This window comes from Coenobita brevimanus, chromosome 103 (assembly GCF_032717465.1).
Source record: "Coenobita brevimanus isolate Jiangsu-jjx chromosome 103, ASM3271746v2, whole genome shotgun sequence".
NCBI classification, from domain to species: Eukaryota; Metazoa; Arthropoda; class Malacostraca; order Decapoda; family Coenobitidae; genus Coenobita; species Coenobita brevimanus.
This window is the reverse complement of record NC_137056.1, coordinates 5,117,149-5,138,336: the sequence shown is the minus strand read 5'-3', so window position 1 is coordinate 5,138,336 and position 21,188 is coordinate 5,117,149. Positions and strand designations below refer to the sequence as shown.

Sequence of the window (21,188 nt, the reverse complement as noted above, 5' to 3'; positions counted from 1 at the left end):
AGGAACAGGGAAGTGAGCATGGAAGTGAAAAAGTTACTACATGATAGTACTGTGATACCAACTCTAACTAATGGATGTGAAGCTTGGACGTTGCTGGAAGGACTCAAGTCAAGAGTGAGAGCAGTTGAAATGAGTTTATTTAAGAGGTGCCTGTGGAGTCAAATGGAGAGACAGGCTGACATGTGAGGATATAAAGGAACGTTGTGGTGTAGATGTGGATGTGATAGGAAGTGTTAGGAGGAACACACTGAGGTGGTTTGGCCATGTGGAGAGGATGGAGGGTGAGAGACTGACAAGGAGTGTGAGTGAGGTGAAGGAAGGGAGGGGGAGGCTGAGGATGAGGTGGAGGGATGGAGTGGAGAGGTATATGAGAGAGGGAGGTGTGAGTTGGGAGCAGGGCAGCGAAATGGCAGGGGACAGGGCGACGTGGAGGAGATTTGTTTATGGCCACACCATAAGGGATTAAGGCGTCTGGCAATAGACAGATAGATAGATAGAAGAAGAAGCCAAAGACCAATGGCCTGCAAACTGCTTAAAAAAAGAGAGAGAGAGAGAGAGAGAGAGAGAGAAAACGGTATATATCGTAGTTATTATGAATATGCTAATAATGTAATAAGGATAATTACAATTTCAATTAAGTAAATAAAATACACTGAAAGCATTAGGCTTATTTTATGTCCCTGCAACCCATCAAAATTCCTCTCGCGACCCACCTTTGGGTCACGACCCATAGTTTGAGAATCACTGAATTAGAGGAACTTGTACTGGAAAGTATGCTGGCCTACGCTCTGTTACTGAAACACTGAACAAGTTCAGCAAATGGGGATGGTCAGGAGCTCCAGCTCTCCCTATCACCAGTTTTCCATCTACCTTGGGAGTACTGCCCTGCTCAACTGGTACTACAGTCTACTTCCACTAGCTTTCCACTCCCTAGCCTTGGAACCCCTTACTTCAAGCCCATCTCAAGTCTCTCTATGGTATATGTTTCTTACTGTACCCCTTTCATCGTATTCTATTATCCTAACCATGCCTATATTAATTTTTGGTGCTTAACATAATCGTGTATATGTACTGTATTTAGTGGGTCTAAATTGCCATAAAAGGGGAAATTTGGGGTTGCACTTGGGGTGCCTGGTACCAATTAGGATAAAAACCATAGGTTCTGCGTATTTGTTACTGCGAAATTCTGCAATCACATGCCATGTTTAGCACCAATTATGTGTGATAACCAAGGGTTTGGTGTACATCATCATGGTGAAGTGGTAAAAGGAGGAAGGTACAAGATAAGCAGTAAGCAGCAACAAGGGAGGAATGTCAGGACCAACTTGCCTAGCCCCGGGCTCTTACGCTCCTCCTGGGGCAACATAGGACTGGATGATGGATGGATCAAAAGAGCACCACAGGAAAGCAACAGGCAGCACCGATGGCAGGGATGAACAGCACAAAAAGAAACTGGGTAGTAAAGAGGGAGGGACGGTGAAAAGAACTGGCAGTACTGGAGGAAAGAGATAAGATGGAGATAAGTAACACTGAGGGAGAGAGTAATGGGAAAGAGATACAGTAGTAGCCTGGTAGCCATGAGAATGGGAAACAAACATCAGCATTAAAGAAGAAATAGGGGAAAAAAGAAATGAGAGTGTGAGGGATGGGGACACAAGGAATGAGAAGGAGAAAAGGATGAATGGTAAGAAAGAGATGGGAAGCACTATGAGGGAAAGCTGAGAGAAGAAACTAAGGAAAATGCACAAGCAACACTTAGTAGGAAAGGCAGGAATAGGGACTAATGAATGACTGTTAAATGATGAGAGAATGTGAAAATATGGAAAAGTACTGAGAAAGAACTGCAAGATGGATGGCTGGGACATCAAACTGAGAGGATTTACAAACAGAGGGGATTTTTTTGTTGATAGATAAAGTAAGAAGTACTGAGGAAGGCCTAGTAGTATAAGGACAAGGACACCAGTTAGGTACATAGTACCAGTAACTGACTTCATCACAGCAACAGTTAAGGTCACATGTGGCCAGGGTGAGGTCGCAGGGGCAGGGAGCGAGGGGTGTCACTCCTGGGTCATGGACTGAGGCATGTCTTAAGGCAAGTGCTTCAACATCACTCCAGTTAACAGCCAAGTACTCTCCCCATACTGAAACAGTACAAAGAATTCTGCTTAAAAAGAACTTAAAAACAAAAGGACAACAGCCAAATATGTACTTAAAAATGATAAATTGAGCACCTGGAAATTCAATGGGCATTCATAACTCTAGAGTGTACATTTTGGCATTCAATAATTACAGTATAGCTGGAGACAAAGTAATAATCCACTCTTAAGCTTTCTAAGTCTGCAATGATTCCTCCCATCACTATTTCTAATGCCTGAATGATGTCAAAGGCAGCTAATCAATTGCATTTCAAGACTATAAGAATCACCGTACAATATAAAGCGTTTTATTGGACTGAAAAGGGGTTAACATAACTACTCACTAGAAGGCAATACTGGTAGTAGCAGCAGTAGTACTGGCACTGCTTTAAGTGTCATAGTCAGTCACCATCAAATACCGAGTCTTTATGATGTACAGCATTTAAGTACCGGTAGCAATATTCTCAACTTCTAACACTTTCCTCAACTCTGAAAAATAAAGTGCAATAATCAGTCATCTATAGGGGCAGTTTTGAATCATCACCTCAACTTGCAATCTGTGCCTAATTAACCACTTTGGTAGGTATCTACAGTATTTAGAGTCAAAGGCAAATAGATAACTAGGATGCTGTATGGTCCTATTGGCTTAGAGTGATTTTAAACTCTTGATTGATCCCTTAACCCAGAGGACACACACACACACACACACACACACACACACACACACACACACACATATATATATATATATATATATATATATATATACAGTATATAATTCTTGATGCCTGACAATTTTATTTTAATTTTAACTCCTCCTGCAGTTGAATAAAACTACCTGAAAAATAACAAGACTTCAATCTGAAGTGGTTCATCTATATGACAGAATAATTTGTAAATAATGTCTCAGTGACAAAGTATGTAGGAAGGATGAGGGATATTTAAAAAGCTTAGCATTAACTGTGACAAGGCATAGGAAATGAGGATGAAGTTTTCATGTCACCTGGTACTACTGCCAACATCTTAAATATTTCATCAGTACAATTGTATAGAAACTAAAGTATGTCAAAACAAAAATTACTGTTATTCTTTACCAAACGGGTGCCGTGATTCCACCTTTTATAACAAACTCCTGATCTCAAGGTAAGTGACATAAGCAACACAGACAGTTAACTATTCCATTGTGACTGCAAGAAGTGATTAGAAAAAGACAAAATATACCAATCTGGGGGTATTTAAGGAAGCGGCCCGGTAATCTGTGGTATTGTTTACCGACATCTCCCCAACTGGTGGCGTGGTTTACCTACAAACCATCACTCTACTGGACATGTCAGTGTATCCCACATCAAAGCAATGGGAAACTTAATGATTTAACCAAACCTAACCTAACCTAACCAAACCTACAAAGCTAACTTCACTTGCATCTGACAACCAGATTTCAAATTTAAAAATGCACGTTAGGAACGTTAAATATGGTTGGCTGCTGGCAGACACATTTACACATTCTAAATTCTCATTTATAGCTTCTGGGATAGGTTTATAAAAATTCCTAGTAGCTGTGGTAATCCAGGAATAATAACAAGTAATCTCTGAATGTCTCATTTCAACAGAAACTACGGAAAGGCCACACCAGTTTTGTAAAAAATTAATTCTTTACCAATCAGGTGCAGCAATTCCAAAAGAAAATATGGTAAGGCCAAGCCCGTTTGGTAAAGAATTAACCCTAGACCACTCAACTTCAATGACTGTTATAGTGCAACTAAACATGGGTATATTATACCCGAGTTTGGAAAAAAAAAAAAAAAAAATAGTCCATCCATCCATCCATCATCCAATCCTACATTGCCCCACGAGCAGCGCAGGAGCCCGAGGCTAAGCAGCTGGTCCCGGCATTTAAGATGAGAATGAATTTAAGAAGAGAATGAATTTAAATATGCATATTTATTAGAGCTATCACTTACACACTAAATTTAAGGCATCTTAATATTACCTAAACTGTTAGTAACAATTACCATAATTGAGGTATTTTCGGGAAATTTAGAAAAAACATCCAACACTAAAATTGTCACCAAATTTTTGGAAAAAATTCACACACAAAAAAAACACCAAATTACCCCAAACTTCCCCAAACCCCTAAAAGCACTTCTGGCTCTGCTCCAAGAGGGTTATTAGCACCAAACCCATGTATAATATACCCAAGTATGTCACTGGTCAGTTCTCACTAAACTCGGTACACTATACCCAAACCCATCACTATGGACAATTCCCAGCCAAGCAGCAGCATGACGCAACCTCTTCAGCACTCGGGGAACCCTGAGGGAACTAACTACTGAAGGACCCAGTCAGTCACTGTGTCACACGGTAACACTAGCTTGGCGGGATCACTGTGTAACGCGAATGACGTCATACTCATCGGGTATATTATACCCAAGTTTAGTACTCTAGGGTTAATAATGTTAGGGGACAAGACTTACCACATTGTTAAGGCCCGATAATGACTGAACGAACATTTTGAAGCCAAAAGTCACGCTAATCCATGTTCCCATGGTAACCAGTGAAGTGTTCGGGACTGTTTTGCTATCTAGAGTTCGTATAAAGCCATGAGGATTGATATGATCAAACGCATAAGATGCAAGTTTGTAATAAAAAATAATAATAATAATACTCTATGAAGTCCAAGTCAGAAACGAATGAACGGGACGAGATGGTCATGAGGTTTGATACTGCCTTTTTTTTTTTTTTTTTCCTGGCCTATCAAGATACTGCCAGTTCCCGCTCGCGATATATATATATATATATATATATATATATATTTAGACGTATTTCTGCACTCTCCTTCCCTTAAAAAAAGAAAAAAAAGCTCAAAAAGCAGGGGATACGAAAGAACTCTGCTTCTGCCCTTCCCACTGAAATAAGCTGTACCCTATGTACGCCAGTGAAATGAACATCTCGGTATAGTGATGTTTGTATATCAAAATGTTGAAAACAAAAACGGGCTAACTTGACAGCAAAGTTGCCAAGTTATCGCTTTATTCGCTAGTTTTGCAGCTAATCATCTCCGCTCAGCCACAATTTCTAACAAACAAATCTGGTGGTAATCTAAAACTTTTTACAGTTTTAGGAATATTCAGGAGATTAGGCTTTTTTTTTTTTTTTTTTTTTTAGCGATTTTCTGTATGTTTTTAGTTAGCAACGTTTATTTCTTTTTTAATAGCAAGCTTAGCGTTATTTGTGAAGGGATTTAGGAGTAGTGGGACCACTTTTGCTAGCAACGGAGTGCAACGGCAGCGGTGAAGGTCGAGTCGATAATAATTGATAATGTTCCGCCTTGCAGGTACCAGCATCAACTAACACACGCCAGGACTGAGGCAGTTAGTTCCCCGTGTGGTATGATGGTGTAGTAATTTGTACTAACTTTGTGGGCATGCTTAAGAGCTTTTAGTGTTACTGCTTAAGCCTGAAAAGAATTACCGTTATAGCGTTGCTTGTGCAGATTAATGTAAAAGAAAATTGGATGTCAGTACCTGTTAATGATGCAGGAAGGAATATCAGCATATACTGTAAGGTAATCTTGCCAAATAACCCTGAAGTACTGCAGTCTAATTCTGTAACAGTAGAGATGAAACTTGCATAACCACAAATCTCAGGTTAAATGTAACAGTAAGACAACATTAAATTGCGCCGGTTAGCATTAATTATGTTTCCCACAATCAGTTCTTTACACCAGCATATGCTTATCATGCAGGGGGACCCTAGGTTTCCTGGAATAGATCGATGGTGTGGGAAAAAGAAATACTGGTAGCTCTCCGTTGGGCTGGTAGGCACCACTTGCGTGCATTCTGGTGATGTAGGCACCACTTGCGTGCATTCTGGTGATGTAGGCACCACTTGCGTGCATTCTGGTGATGTAGGCACCACTTGCGTGCATTCTGGTGATGTAGGCACCACTTGCGTGCATTCTGGTGATGTAGGCACCACTTGCGTGCATTCTGGTGATGTAGGCACCACTTGCGTGCATTCTGGTGAATCATTCAGCTACGTAGGATTGCACTTAGAGGGTTGCGTCTGTATTTCTGGCATTTTTTCTTTGCGCATGCACTTCTGTAATTTTTGTCCTCAAACTGCAGTGGCTGATTTGAATGGGCAAAGAATGTGCATTAAATGTTGTGTTTTGCTTGGGAAAACTGCATCTGAGGCAGTGACAGTGCTTGAACAAGCTTTCAAGGAGGGGACCATGAAAAAAAAAAAAAAACAAGTCTACAAATGGTATGCACATTTTAAGAAAGGCAACATATCACTACAAGACTCTTCACCTCCTGGCCCTCCTCTGACCCCTCGAAGAGATGAAAACATCGACAAGATTTTACAGGAAACCTTGGAAGATCATCATGCTGGTGACAAACTATTGGAGGCCACAGACTTTTCTTGGAGTTCAATCCAACTGATTTTGACACACAATTTTGGTGCACCCAGAAATGTTCTTGTATCATGCCATCATCACACACCACATTGTCGGTTCTGCAGTTTTTGGCCAGAAACAATATCATTGTTGCTCTGCACCCCCTGTACTTGCCAGATTTCTCTTTCTGTGATTTTTTTTAGTCCCCAAGATTAAGTTAGAACTGAAAGGTGAAAGATTTGACAGAAGAAATCCAGGAAAAGCTGCAGGAATCCCTGGACAATGTGACAGAAGACTACTACAGGAAGTGTTTGCTGGAGACATAGGACCACCTTATTTTGCAGTGTTCATTTTTTTCTCTCCCTCTGCCAAAGCCCTCCATGAGTCAGTTTTCCAGTTTTGATGTTTTTTATTTTGTAAGTGGTGAACAGTGTTTAATATAATGTAAGTATATGAAGTCTATCTATCTATCTATCTGTCTATTGCCAGACGCCATAATCCCGTAAGGGGTGGCCGTTTGACTTTGAGTTACTGTATTTGTTTTACGGGAGGTCTGTTCAGAAAGTATCCGAACGTAGTCTAAAAAAAAAATAAAGAGCTAACCTGTTGAACTAGGACGCTAATCCCCACAAAAGTAGGCCCCTTCTGACGTGACAAACGTAGTCCAGTGCTCTTTCCACATCCTGAAACATTTTTCAGAGATGGTTTTCTATATTCTGCAGGTGCTTTGCCACAGCTATCTTGAGCTCTTCTCTCGAATGAATGTTGCTCAAGACATGTTGGAGTGTTGCAACCTAGACTTTCTGAAGACTGTTATCAGAGGAGATGAGACTTGAATATGTGGGTAAAAACCTGGAAATTGAAGCACAGTCATTCCAGTGGAAGCATGCAGGGTCGCCTTGGCCAAAATAAGCATGGCAGGCCCACAGCAAGGTGAAATGCACGTTGACAGTTTTTTTTCAACTACCGTGGTGTTATGCATCATGAATATGCACCAGGAAGTCAGACTGTCAATAAACCTTACTACCTTGACGTTATTCGTCATCTTTGTGACATAGTTTGATGGAAGAGACCAGACCTTTGGAAAGCGGCAAGTTGGAAGCTCCACCATTACAATGTCCCTGCCCATTCTTTACGACTGATTGAGGAATTTTTGGCCAAGCACAACATCCTGCATGCCCAGCAGGCTCCCTGCTCACCATACGAGGCTTTGTGTGACTTTTGGTTATTCCCCAAGTTCGAATTCCACTGAAGGGTTACCAATTTGAGATGAGAGAAGAGCTCATGACAGATGCCACGAAGCACCTGCGTGAGGTACCAAATACCAGCTTTGAAAAATGTTTAAGGCAGTGGAAAGAATGCTGGGCTATGTGTCTCAAGTCAGAAAGGGCCTACTTTCAGGGGGATTAGTGTCCTAGATCAACAGGTCAGCAACGTATTTTTTTTTTAGAGCCTTAGGTCGGATACCTTCTGAACAGACCTTGTGTGTATGTGTATGTGTGTGTGTGTGTGTGTGTGTGTGTGTGTGTATATATATACACACACACACACATACACATACACACAAGAAGAGAGTGTATGTGAGTGAGGTGGAGGGGGGAAGAGGGAGGGGGAGGCCGAGAATGAGATGGAGGGATGGGGTGGAGAGGTATATGAGAGAGGGGGGTGTGAGTTGTGAGCAGGGCAGTGAAATGGCGGGGGACAGGGCGACTTGGAGGCGATTTGTTTGTGGCCACCCCAAACGGGATTGAGGCGTCTGGCGATAGATAGATATATGTACAGTAAAATCTCAAATTTCGACAGTTTAGAATTCGATGATTCGAATTTAGATGTATTTTGGAGTGGTCTGCCTACCTCACTTTTTGATGCAAAATCGCGAATTTCAATGCTGTCACGGGCTTCATAAGCAGAAACAGTCAAAGATCATCACCTTCTTCAGGTCAATTACTAGGGTGATGCAAGATATAACCATCCATGAGGGTGAGGAGGAAGATGTTGACACTGCAGATGTCCAGATACTCAAGGATGATTTTCATTTTGAGGAATTTGGGTTGGATGCCTCCACAGAGGAGGTTACTTCACCTAAGTGGTCCACCCCTGCCACACACCACCAACACCAGCCAGCCAAGTGATAATATTCCATAACCTAAGGTTAGTACTGTACTGTACAGTACTGTATGCTGTAACTACTGTAATAAACACTGTGACAGGATACTGACAAACTGCAACAAATTTTGCAGTATTCTACACTATAGTACAGTATGGCAATACAGTGCAGAACTACAGTTACTTAACCACATTTATAGTTCATAAAGTTTACAGGGAGTGTGGGCAAAAAATCATGATTTTACGTAGTGAAGTTGGGAGGCCCTGGACTCAAATTGATTTTTCCCATAAGAAGTTCAGTTTAAATTTCGATGTTTTGAATTTAGATGCGGTTTTTTGGTACATACAGTATGTCCAAACGAAATTTGAGATTTTACTGTATATATATATATATATATATATATATATATATACTATATATATACTGTATATATATATATATATATATATATATATATATATATATATATATATACTGTATATATATATATATACTGTATACTGTATATGTAAAAAAATATATACAGTACAATCCCAGTTAACCGGGCGGCTTGGGAAATTTACCTTCCTGGTTACAGATTTTTCCCATAGTTCTGATATTCAAATCTATACAAAGGCGATAATTATCGCAGCGGTAAATACAATTCAGGTACTCACCACTCACATCAGGGGCCACACTAAGAGATTCCACCAGAAAAATTGCCTCGTAAACACACACCATGGTCATAATGCACGTGTGTGCAGTGCCTTGCAGTACTGCAAAATGCACAAGTCCATTCTCATAACTACTGAATAATTTGTTGTATGTACTGTACTCATAAAAATGGAAAACTAAAGAAATAAAATCCTGAATATTTATTGGTGAATTATCACGACACCTGTGTCCCCACATGACCTATGTTTACGGTCCCGGCCCCGACTGACCGCCACCATTCCGCCACTCATCTGTTTTGCACCATTCTGTTAATTATCGAAGTATTCGTTGTATGTACTGTACTCATAAAAGTGGAAAAAATAAAGAAATAAAATCTTGAACATTTATTGGTGAATTGATGTTAAGACTGCACTGTAGAATTACCACGACCCCTGTGCCCCCACACAAGCTTTGTTTATGTTCCTGGCCTCGACTGACCGCCACCATTCCACCCTTCACCGCCAGTCAGCTGTTTTGCACAAAATAAAATACATGATGTATATATGAAGTGCAAGCATATATTTTTTTTTTTTTCTTCCAACAAAGTAAACCTTCATTCCTATTACTGTAACATTTTTTTTCATCTCTGCCAGCACACATGCATTCTAAGATGAATTTATGTTGTGCAAGTTAGAGTCGGTCCGTTAGGAAGAAAAACACCGGCGTTTGCTGTTTGCTCATTTTGCTCTCTCCCGAGATGTTTGGTTTACAAATTCCATGCCAGTCTTTGAAACGATTTAACCATCCAATACTGAAATCACACTCGACTTTTATATGCATTTTACTGTGAAACTCTCTTGCTTTTTCTTGTATAAGGGGACCAGAAATAGGTGCTCCTCCAGATCTTTCAAAGCAAAACCACTCGAACGATGAAGAGTATGCCTTTTTTCAATGGACTTACTTTTCTCGCATTTCATGAAAAATTCATTGAGCTTGGATGCTTAGGCCTTGATATCATAAATCGTTGAATTTCCTACATTATATTCAGTCATCAGTGTTTCATAAAGTACGCCTTTTTCAAATCTATTGCATATGCCCAGCTTCCGTTTCAAGGTAAGTACGACACGCTAACGTTTAGTTTGCTCTTTAGGCATTTTGGAGTGTTGACATTACCATCCATCAGAGCAACACAACAGAAAGAGAGCTTGTTTACTGTCTGGTGGTAAAAAGCAGACTGGTGATTTGTGGAAATTGTGGAGGGTGTGGAGGATGACTGAATTCAAGTAGGGGAAAGAGGGAAGAGGAGGGCTGGTTAAGAGGATTTACTAGGGATTTACATTAACCAGAAATGCCTTCACTTTGCTTAGTCTGACTTCACCCAGCCTCGCGTGACACGATAAAATGGCGGTTTGGCGGTCCATTCAAATTGGAAAACAGCTATAACTTACTGACATTTTTACCATCCCTTGAATTTTCCCGTTTTTCTGAGTATTCCGTTTGTCTGGATACCGGATAGCAGGGATTGTACTGTATATATATATATATATACTGTATATATATATATATATATATATATATATATTTGTGTGTGTGTGTGTGTGTGTGTGTACAGTAAATCTTTGTTTTTCGCTGCTTGGATGTTCCGCCAAAACCTTGCAAACCGCAGTACGTCGATGTGTGAAGTTAAGAATCAATGGGAAAAACAGAGAAGCGTTCCGGCAGGACACATACCTACCCTATCAGAAAGTACTATAACACCAAACAGACCCTACCCAAAATTAAATGAAGAGTGTTTGCTAATGCTGAAACAGCATAACACAATAAACATGTGCCTTAAAAGACATTAAAACTGTTATAAAGAGCTGCAACACGAAAAATTCTTACCAGAAATAAATGAAGACTGGCTTGAGTGGCAAGTGAAGGTGTGTTGAGAGTGGATGGGTTAGTTCCCGATGTCACTAACCAAGGAAAAGCAACCACTTTTCACCAGAATATTTAATTTTCGACTTCAAAATAGGTCAACTAAAGCCCGGTCATTTTATGTGCCCTCTTTGTCGCTGAAAGGAAGGGAGAAATTATAACAACATTATTTTACTCACTGCCACAAGGAATAGAGGCTATAGTATAGTCAAACAGAATCGAAAATTGGTGGGCTGAGTCTACCATCTCTGTACTATTCTTTTCTTCCTTAAATATCAGTAGGCATTATTTTACATCCATTTCAGGTATTTGTTCATCAAAACAAAAATAAATAGTGTTACAAGACACACGTAATGATTCTTTGTTAAGAAATAGTATCTCGACACTACTGAAGATCATTTGTTACGATCACAAACAATAACAAACTCAAATGTGTCTACTGCCCAGCTGAACCTGCTGCGTATTCACAACATGGCTGAAGATTGTATGTTATGATCATAAACAATAACAAACTCATGTGTGTCTACCATCCCGCTGGACCTGCTGTATGAAGATCATGGAAAACTTGCATAGAAAAATGGACAATGCCTAGACTAAGCATTGGTACGCATCGTCTGCTGAGTGTCGGCTGCCGGCTGGTAGGGTCGAAGTGCATGGAAACAAGGAAGTGTGAAACAACTCAGAAACTTTTTTCTTGCACAAAAAACGAGGCTTCGTAGTAAAATGCATCGAACTACAAGGATTTACTATATATATATATATATATATATACACACACATACACAGTAAAACCTCAATTTAATGGCACCCTAGGGGGCCCTGAGCATGCCAGAAAAAACGAAATTCCGTTAGATTAGGGCTTACACCTATAGATACCCCTGAAACTCACGCTAACACATTTTAACACATTTTTAAGCATATAAACATGTGCAGACATACAAAATCAATAATAAAATTTTATATTTAGAACAAAGGAAAGCAGTTAGGTGTGGTGTTGTAGTAAAGTACTGTACAGTAATCCAAGTAAGTACAGTACAGTTGAGTGTTCATACAACACAAGATTGGTTATGCAGAACCACGAACAAAATCAATTTCTCGCTAAAACATGACATATATTTACATGTAAAATAGGGGGTTAGGTTCTAGGAGCCTCATATTTTTCGTTAAAAGTATATTTAAAGATAGATTATCAGAAATACGTCTGCCTTAAGACACCGAAGACAGTGTGTTTACATACAACCTCACCGACTGGATACATCAGTGCATAGCTACTGCATTCTAACCAAACCTAACCGATTAGTTTTGCCCCGTAATACTCCCCATAAAAATTTTAATCACCAAGGATTGCCACTAAGCCTTTTGACAGTCCTCAATAGAAATCAAGCATAAACTTGACCTTAACAACACATGAATAATGGCCGGCCAGCATCACGCATATTTCATCACGAATCACTTTCAGTACTAATAAAAAAAAAAAGAAAATGCAATGTGAAACTTTTTGAAAGCCATTAGTCATCAACAATAAAGTAAAAAAAAAAATATATAAAGAATTCGTCAGCATGGAGTGATTGCATATCTCGCTTCTCAGATACACATGAATGCAGAAATCGTGAAAAAGAATCAAGTCAGCCAAACAGTATAATTTGTATGACAGTATAATTCACAAGAACTGAACTCACATAATTATCTTGCCTAACTTTTTATGTCAGCACATAGTGTCTTCACGTATCGTAAGATCCAAATTTACTTGATCAAAGATCATCAGTTTATAACAAAAAGATCGAGCACAAAGCCTTTTTTTTTTTTTCTTCTTCTTTTTTTTTTTCACACGTTGCATTGAAAGGCAAATACATGAATTTTACTGCTCCATCATTAACTTTTTTTTTTCCAACAAATAAAACTATCCACATCGTAAGCATTCCGACTCATTTTATATCTGATCATTTGCATTTAAGCTGCAATGCTACATGCCACTTCATCCAACAATTTTACATTTTCATTTAGAATAAATGCTTTTCTTGTGTTCATAGCACTTTCATGGTGATTAGGTATAATTAAAGTTACAGTAGAAGTCCGATTTTTCGGCATCTATGGGACCAGGCAAGTGCCGAAATATCAAAATTGCCGAATTATCGAAAACCCTACCCACTCAGTACCTTATATGTTTCGGTGAACACTATCATCATTACTCATATCATTACAAATGTGTTTGGAGAGAGTACTGTATACTGTTTGATACTGTACAATACTGTAATGAATACAGTACTATACAGTACATGAATATGAAAAATAAAGAAATTAGTGAACGTACTGTATATAAATGTAATGGTACAGTAGGCCTACAAGTTCACATGCACTTACCTAAACTTATAGTAGGTTCCTTATTTACATATGTACAATAGAAGGGGTTGATTGGAGTCTGCTACTGCTGGAAGAAGTCCCCAGCACACTCGAATAGTAATTTCAGAGGTATTTCGGTACGAAGTTCACAAAGCACACAGAAGAATCAAGAGAAGTCGGCAGCAGCACGGCAACAACTCGGAAGAATGGCGAAACAGATTCTCTTTCCCATGCTAGACTCACTACATGTTTGTCCTCTCTTTATGCTATAGGAGAAAGAGCTAGCCTCTGAGCTTCATGGCAGTGGTAGACTCGTTCCATCACTTTCACTATCTCACTCACTAAGGCGGGTAAAGGCGGGTAGCTAGCTGGCGAGCCTCATGGAGAATTTCAAGACTGACGAAAAAAATCGGAGAATCTCCCGAACGATCGGAGATTTTCGTAAATGGGACTATTTCTCAAAACTGCCGAAATGTGAGATTTGCCGGGGAATTGGATGCCGAAATATTGGACTTTTACTGTAGTTTGGAACCACGTGCTCAGTTCTGAGAGGAAACGAGGAGCAAGGAAGTAAGCAGATAAACTTCTCATCATAGTGACCGTTCACACAACATTGAGGTAGGCAGCAGGCTGTGGCTGGTGGTATGGGGATCATGTGGGTCGGGTCGGGTCGAGGAAACCAGTCGGTGACCGACAAAAGCATAACACACGAGTTGTATCTGGAAATCCAGTACCAAAACACCCATTTCCCACAGTTTCTCTCGTGCAGTTGAGTGGCGTTACCGTGCTGTTATATAATTATGGGAGAAATTTAATGTTCGTGTTAATTTAAGACCATTGTTTCATTTGGTTTTAAATCGCGAATCTACTGTACAGTAATCCAGTTAAGTTAGTTGGGAGGTTGGAGTAGAATAGATGGCACTACGTAAATAAGTTCACCAAGTTATGAAGTCTATAACACTAGTTCTTAAATCTAACCTTACATGCTAATTTTTTTTCACTTTGGGGTCAGGCTAGCTGGAAGGAAGACTGGGTGAGCATAAACATACCCAGTTGGCGGGAAACTGCAAACAGACGATTGAGATGTACGTGGCGCCTGCCACATTTGAATTTCTTTCTAATTCTTACCCATTTGGGGGGAATTTTTAATTTTTTTTTTTGCATAAATATTTCTCGGGAGATTTGTGCTGTTAGTTTGGGGTTGCCGTTAGAATGAATGCCTTTAAATCGAGGTTTTACTGTATATATATATATATATATATATATATATATATACAGTATATATATATATATAGATACATGTATATACTGTATACACTCGCCCCTTGATTTCCTGTACCCCAATTTCCCAGTTTTCAGATTTCCTGGACATGGGCTGAGGCCGGACAATATTATCAAATGCCAGACAAATGCCTGTACAAATCCTGGATTCTCACAAAAGTCTGGCCATTATTCTCTCATATAAAACTATAAGCAGTCTGCTGCACAACACAGTATAATTTTAGCAAGGTTTTGACTCGATAAAGGCCATTTGTAACACATACAAAAAGATATTTTCATACATGAAATACAAGGCGAGTTGTTAGGCTAGAGGCAAAACACTTCTGCTAACTTTAAGAAATTTTTGCCCTGAATCCTAGTTTTCTATTAATAATCAAATTAAGCACAAGTTTTTGACTGAATTTCAAATAATTAGCTGTACAAACCTATATGGTGATAAAGATTAAAATATTTTCCAACTAAAATTGCCGATTTGGTCCAAGATTGAGATCACATTTGATGATTGCATGTTTGTATCTCGGTCAACTGATGAGTGGTTGGCTCACCTTGTGGTGTTCCATTCCTTGTTCATTTTCCTCTTTCTCTTCAGCTTTCTGATCCTCTATCATACCCTGTACATTCTCGTCAACAACTGTCTAACCAATCATTCTTAGGGTTGTAACTAGCAAAATACTGCGATTGTGTCAGTTATTATTATTGTTATTGTGTCAGTGTTATTATTTTATGTACTGTGTACCGTATGTTAGTTATGTTGGTATAGGTAGCCTACATTCCAGAATGCTCTAGAATGTCGGAATAATTGCCGGACAGTATTGGAAAATTCGGACAAAGTTTGGTAATAGTCCGAGGAATGGTATGTGGGGCCGGACTTTTGGGGTTCCCGGACTGGTCTCTCTCCATTTTAGTCCAGGAAATCGAGGGGCGAGTGTGTGTGTGTGTGTGTGTGTGTGTGTGTGTGTGTGTGTGTATGTGTATATATATATATATATATATATATATATATGGAAGTGAGGAGTGTGCAGTAGCACAGTCTATTGATTTGTGATATGGTGCTTAAAGAACAAGTGATGAAAAAGAAGACTTATGTACCTAGGAGGAAAATATGGAAGCTGAAAAACCAAGTAGTAAGAGATGCCTTCTATTGCGAGATGAGGAGAGTGGTGGCAGAACAGGGAGCTGTAGACAGAGGCATTAATGAACAGTACAGAGCCCTCAAGAACAATCTTTTGAGAGTTACTGATGTAATATGCGGTTGGACAAGAGGACCACCAAGACATAAGTAACTTGGTGGTGGGATGAGGGTGTAGAAGCTGCAGTTAAGGAGAAAGAAGGCTTTTCTGGGAATGGAAGAAGGGTGGTAGCAAGGAGGAATACTTGGCTGCCAAGCGTAGGGCTAGAAGAGAGGTATACAGGGTGAAGTCTGAGTCACAGAGACTTTTACTTGATAACCTAAATCTTGGGGAAAGGAGAAATCTGATATTTAAGGTGGCAAATCAGATGAAGAGGGATAATCGGGATATTATAGGTGAGCAGTGTGTGAAGAATGATGAAGGAAGGGTAGTGGTGAACAGTGAGGATATTAAAGATGCATGGAGAGAGCATTATAGCTGGTTGTTGAATGAGGAATTTGACTGGGACAGGGAAGGTTTGGAGCCAGCAGATCCAGTGTTTGGCCCTTGGCCTTTGACTGATGCTGCTACTGTGAGTGAAGCAATAGGCAGGATGAAGGTGGAGAAGGCAGCAGGCGTGTCTGGGTTGACTGCTGAAATGTTGAAGGCCTCAGGAGATATAGGGGTGAAGTTAGTCACTGACCTGATAAATATGATTATTTATGAGTGTGTTATCCCAGATGATTGGCTGAAGAGTATAATTGTAAATGTGTGTAAAGGGAAGGGTGATGCCCTGGAAAGAGGAAATTATAGAGGTATAAAGCTTTTAGATCAGATAATGGAGAGAGTTTTAGAAGGTAAGATTAGACAAAGAGTGAATATTGATGAGATGCAGTTTGGGTTTATGCCAGGTAGGGGGACCACTGATGCCATATTCACTGTTTGACAGCTTCAGGAAAAATATATTGGTAGGAGAAGGGATCTGCATTTTGTTTTTGTTGATTTGGAAAAGACCTTTGACAGAGTCCCTAGAGAGGTGGTGAAGTGGGCAATGAGAAAGCTTGGCTTGGAGGAGTGGCTGGTTAGGGTGGTTATGGCTGTGAATGTGGGTGCTCGCACCCAGGTAAGAGTGAATGGAGATTTGAGTGATGAGTTTTCCGTGAATGTTGGTGTGCATCAGGGGTCAGTTTTGAGTCCCATGTTGTTTATCATGGTACTTGAAGCCCTCTCACGTGACTTTAGAAACGGACTCCCATGCTGTATGCTGATGATTTGGCGTTGATTGCAGAGAACGAAAGGGAGGTGGAGGAAAAGTGTAGGAAGTGGAGAGATGGTATGGGGCACAAGGGCTTAAGGGTAAATGCAGATAAAACAAAAGTGATGATATCTAGGGTTGGTGGCGGTACTGTCAAAGACGAGGGAGAGTGGCCATGTGCAGTTTGCCACAAGGGCATGGCAAATAATTCCATCTTGTGTGGTGTTTGTGATAAACGAGTGCACAAGAGATGTAGTGGTATCAGAGGTAGACTGCGAGATAATGCTGATTTTGTGTGTACTGCGTGTCAGGGAGAGCAGATGGAGATTGTCAGGCGTGAAAGGATTGAACTTGCTGGTGAATCTCTTGAGTGTGTGGAAGAGTTTTGTTATTTGGGAGACATATTGTGTGCTGGAGGTGGGGCTGGAGCTAGCTCTGTGGCTAGGGTGAGAAGTGGTTGGAAGAAGTTCAGGGAGCTGTTGCCTCTTCTGACATTGAGGGGGCTCTTCCTACATGCTAAGGGGTCTTTGTATGCAGCATGTGTTAGGAGTGTAATACTGTATGGTAGTGAGACCTGGGCAGTATAGGAGGAGGATATTCGCCGGCTCAGACGTATAGAAATGACAATGGTTAGGTGGATGTGTAGTGCGTCCCTGCGTGCAAGGTGCGGGGGGGCTGGGTTTACGATGGGAGAGTTGAGAGGTAGGATAGGACCGGAGTGTATTGGTGTTGTGATGAGGAGAGGTAGATTGAGATGGTTTGGACATGTGGAGAGGATGGGGGATGATAATTGGGTGAGGAAAGTGAGAAGTGTTAATATTGGTGGTGGGGTTATGAGGGGTAGACCGAGAAAGACATGGGACGAGGTCATTAAGTGTGACCTCAGGGTTAAGGGACTGAACAGGGAGGCAGCAATGGATCGTGCAGCATGGAGAGCTGCCATTAGGTGACCAAGGCCGACGTATGCAAGCATGTTGGAGCCTTTAAAAATGAAACAAAGCAATGGAGCCTCTGTGGTACAGTGGTAAAATGTGCATTTTAGTACACTGGAGAACGAGGGTTCGCGCCCCGCCAGGGTAATAAACTTTGGGAGTGTTCTCCTGGCCACATACTGATTTGGCAGACATAAAGGGTGCTGTGGTTGAACCAGTGTCACATACTATAAAGTATGCTTGCACTCAGTTGGCTTGCGTGGGCCGATTACACTTGGTTCACAGACTACACACACACACATTTAAAGCCACTCCAACATTACAATCACACTTACAAGCACTTCTCACCCTACATACAATCTCTACCAAACAGCCTAAGCCACTTGGTAGAGATACATAGGCTGTGTCATCCCCACTTCAGTCGGGATAGGCCGGTCTTGCAGTGGATACTCAAACGGCTGATGATGACGATGATTATATATACTGTGTATATATATATATACACAGTACCCTGACGTCCAAAATGGTAATATTGTCGCCTGAGGATCCTGTCTTGGACAAGAAACTTATTGGACCAACACAAGACCTTATGGAAAAAATTAATATTGTCACAAAATCTTCTAAAAGTGTCCCTAAAAACATCAACCTTGACCTTTTTTGGTAATAATAATAATACACTCAAACCTCAGTTTAAGGGACCAAATGGGTAATCAACTTGTCCCTTACTTGAAAATGTCTATTGTTTTACCACATATAAAGACAATCTTATTATGAAATGCAGTGCTTGTTTCACTTATTTATATGATTATGAATATTATTTTATGGGTACTGTATAAAGCAACATATTTGTGTGTAAACCCTAGACATTACATATCATTTTTTAATAGTCTTGCCCATTTGTCAGGTAGAATATGGAGTCCCTTAAATCCTAAATCCCTTAAATGGAGATCCCTTAAATCAAGGTTTGAGTGTAATAATAATAATCTGGCCTTTTGTTTCTCAAAAGTGCCAGCTCTTCCTTTGTGAATTCAATAGCTTTCGACACACATACTGTACATTATTTTTACAATTACAAGAATTGTGACATCTCTCTTATATAATACAAACTACATCATATACAGTTAAACCTCGATTTAACAGCATTCATTCTAACAGCAACCCCAAACTAACGGCACAAATATCCTGAGGAATATTTATACAAAAAAAGTTTTAAAATTCCCCCCAAATGGGTAAAAATTAGAAAGAAACTCAAATGTGGCGGGCGCCATGTGCATCTCGATCATTTGTTTGCAGTTTCCCACAAACTGGATATGTTTATGCTCACCCAGTCTTCCTCCCACCTAGCCTGATCCCAAAGTGAAAAAATTTAGCATGTAAAGTTAGATTATCATAATTGGACAGTCTCTACTTGATGCAAAATGGGCAACCAACTGTGAATTTGAATTAGCATCTTGATGTCTTAAAGAAGAGCATTTGATGCATTTAGGAGAATTTCTGTTATTACAATCCTTAGATTAATGGGCTCCAGCACAAAAGACACATTTAGGTTCATCATTTTTCCTAGAACATCTCTCAGATGTATGACCAAAGCCCTGACAGTGATGACACTGTGTAACCCAGAATCTGTCAAAAGCGCGGCATCTTGTAAGATCCACATAGATGTAATTGCCCTGTTCTACAATGGAGGATCTCACCTCTGGCGACATCTTCAAGACAGCAGTTTTGGTGTCACTCCTTGTTCTTGTGAAGTGAAGGTTGAGGGTACAACCTCGATCAACGAGCATCTTAATTTTATTGTTTTTTCTCAGAGTGTTTGGGATGTTGTTAGAATCACCCGTGTAAGAGAAAAGACCTGTCATGGTCATTTTAGGCAACATTTTCTTTGGCTCTGATATACAAAAAGTGCCCTCAGAGCCAAAATTATCACTCAGCTCCCCAGTTGCTTCACCTTTGGCCACAGCTGACAGAAACTTCATTACCAGCCCACCAGCCTTGGTCTTAAGGCAGTTATCAGCCGGTACCGAGTTAAGTACACCTCTGATGTCTTCTGGTCCCATCTGATTTGTCAGGGCATCAGCACCACTCTTTGGTTTCACAATCAGTACATGCTGACTATGAATGGCTTTTTTCTGGCCATGAGCACTGATCTCAGTCTCTCCCCCAGGCAGATCCTTCCCTTCCCCCACGAGAGACCTGCGAACAGCATGCGCAGATGACTTGGCCTGATCTTGCGTGACTGCCATGGGTGATGAGACCTTGGTTTCTAGTGCCTCCAATCTGTTTGAATCGTCTCTAATTGCCTGAAAGATCGGGCCAGTAACTTTATCTTCAAACTCCCTCTTGGTTACATTTCTTCCTCCACCAGCCAAGATCTTGTCCACTGGTGCAACACATTGGCTACAGAGTCAGTGAAAGCCCAGCTTGTGGCTCTTCTTCATAAATGGATAGTCGCCTGCTTCCAAATTTTCACAAGCTATATGAACCCACTCACTGCAGTAGGCGCACTTCAATGCTTGTGCACTTTTTGCTACAGACCTGCTGCAGCAAGGGCACTGGTGTTGTTTGCTCATGGTAAAGGAGAACAAAAACAAAATAACAACAACAGCAAACAAATTTCCTCACCTTGAAAGAGTGTGTTTCTGAGCTTGTAATCTCAAGCTTAGTACCTCAGTTATCTCCAGGTAGTACCCTGAGGTAGATGGCGGCACTTCAGGGGGTTAGCAGACAGTTTTCTAGGCATGGTTACATAAGGGAGCCAATAACCTAGGGGCAAACGCTGAGTGCAACATACAGTGTGTCCACGACGTTCTGATGAGGGAGGCAAATGCAAGCCCCGCCTGCTCATCACATGACTAGATGCCAATATTTAATGGACAACATTGCAATCACGTCACTCTCCCGGTTGCAGGAACCGTGTTAGACCGGGTGAGACCGTCATAACTGTATTCTCCTTGGATTTGCTCTGTTATAAACTGTTGGTTCCGTATTGAACGTATGCAACCGTAAAACAGCAATATGTTGGATTATTTTCTATGGTCTCCGTCTTTGACGCAAAACGTCACGGACAAACCCATCTT

The 21,188-nt window shown here is 40.5% G+C and overlaps 2 protein-coding genes across 4 annotated transcripts in view; one reads left to right on the top strand and one right to left on the bottom strand.

Annotated features, from left to right (window-relative positions):
- The window catches only part of LOC145415718 (tectonic-2-like), a 45,912-nt gene extending 41,511 nt beyond the window's left edge, over positions 1-4,401 (bottom strand). Inside the window, exons 1-3 of the mRNA XM_080284943.1 lie at positions 4,377-4,401; positions 2,480-2,624; positions 1,990-2,141 (exon numbers count right to left, since the gene is read on the bottom strand). Of these exons, the coding sequence (XP_080141069.1) occupies positions 1,990-2,141; positions 2,480-2,534 (207 nt within the window). The 5' untranslated portion in view covers positions 2,535-2,624; positions 4,377-4,401. The remainder of the gene's footprint in view (positions 1-1,989; positions 2,142-2,479; positions 2,625-4,376) is intronic.
- Positions 4,402-5,392: 991 nt separating this feature from the next.
- The window catches only part of LOC145415725 (phospholipid hydroperoxide glutathione peroxidase-like), a 40,940-nt gene continuing 25,144 nt past the window's right edge, over positions 5,393-21,188 (top strand). Inside the window, exon 1 of one of the 3 annotated variants that reach the window (XM_080284951.1) lies at positions 5,393-5,469. In XM_080284951.1, coding sequence (XP_080141077.1) covers positions 5,454-5,469 — 16 coding nt within the window. In that variant the 5' untranslated portion in view covers positions 5,393-5,453. Of the gene's footprint in view, positions 5,523-21,188 lie in introns of all 3 variants that reach the window. The other 2 variants (XM_080284953.1, XM_080284952.1) reach the window with 2 other exon arrangements.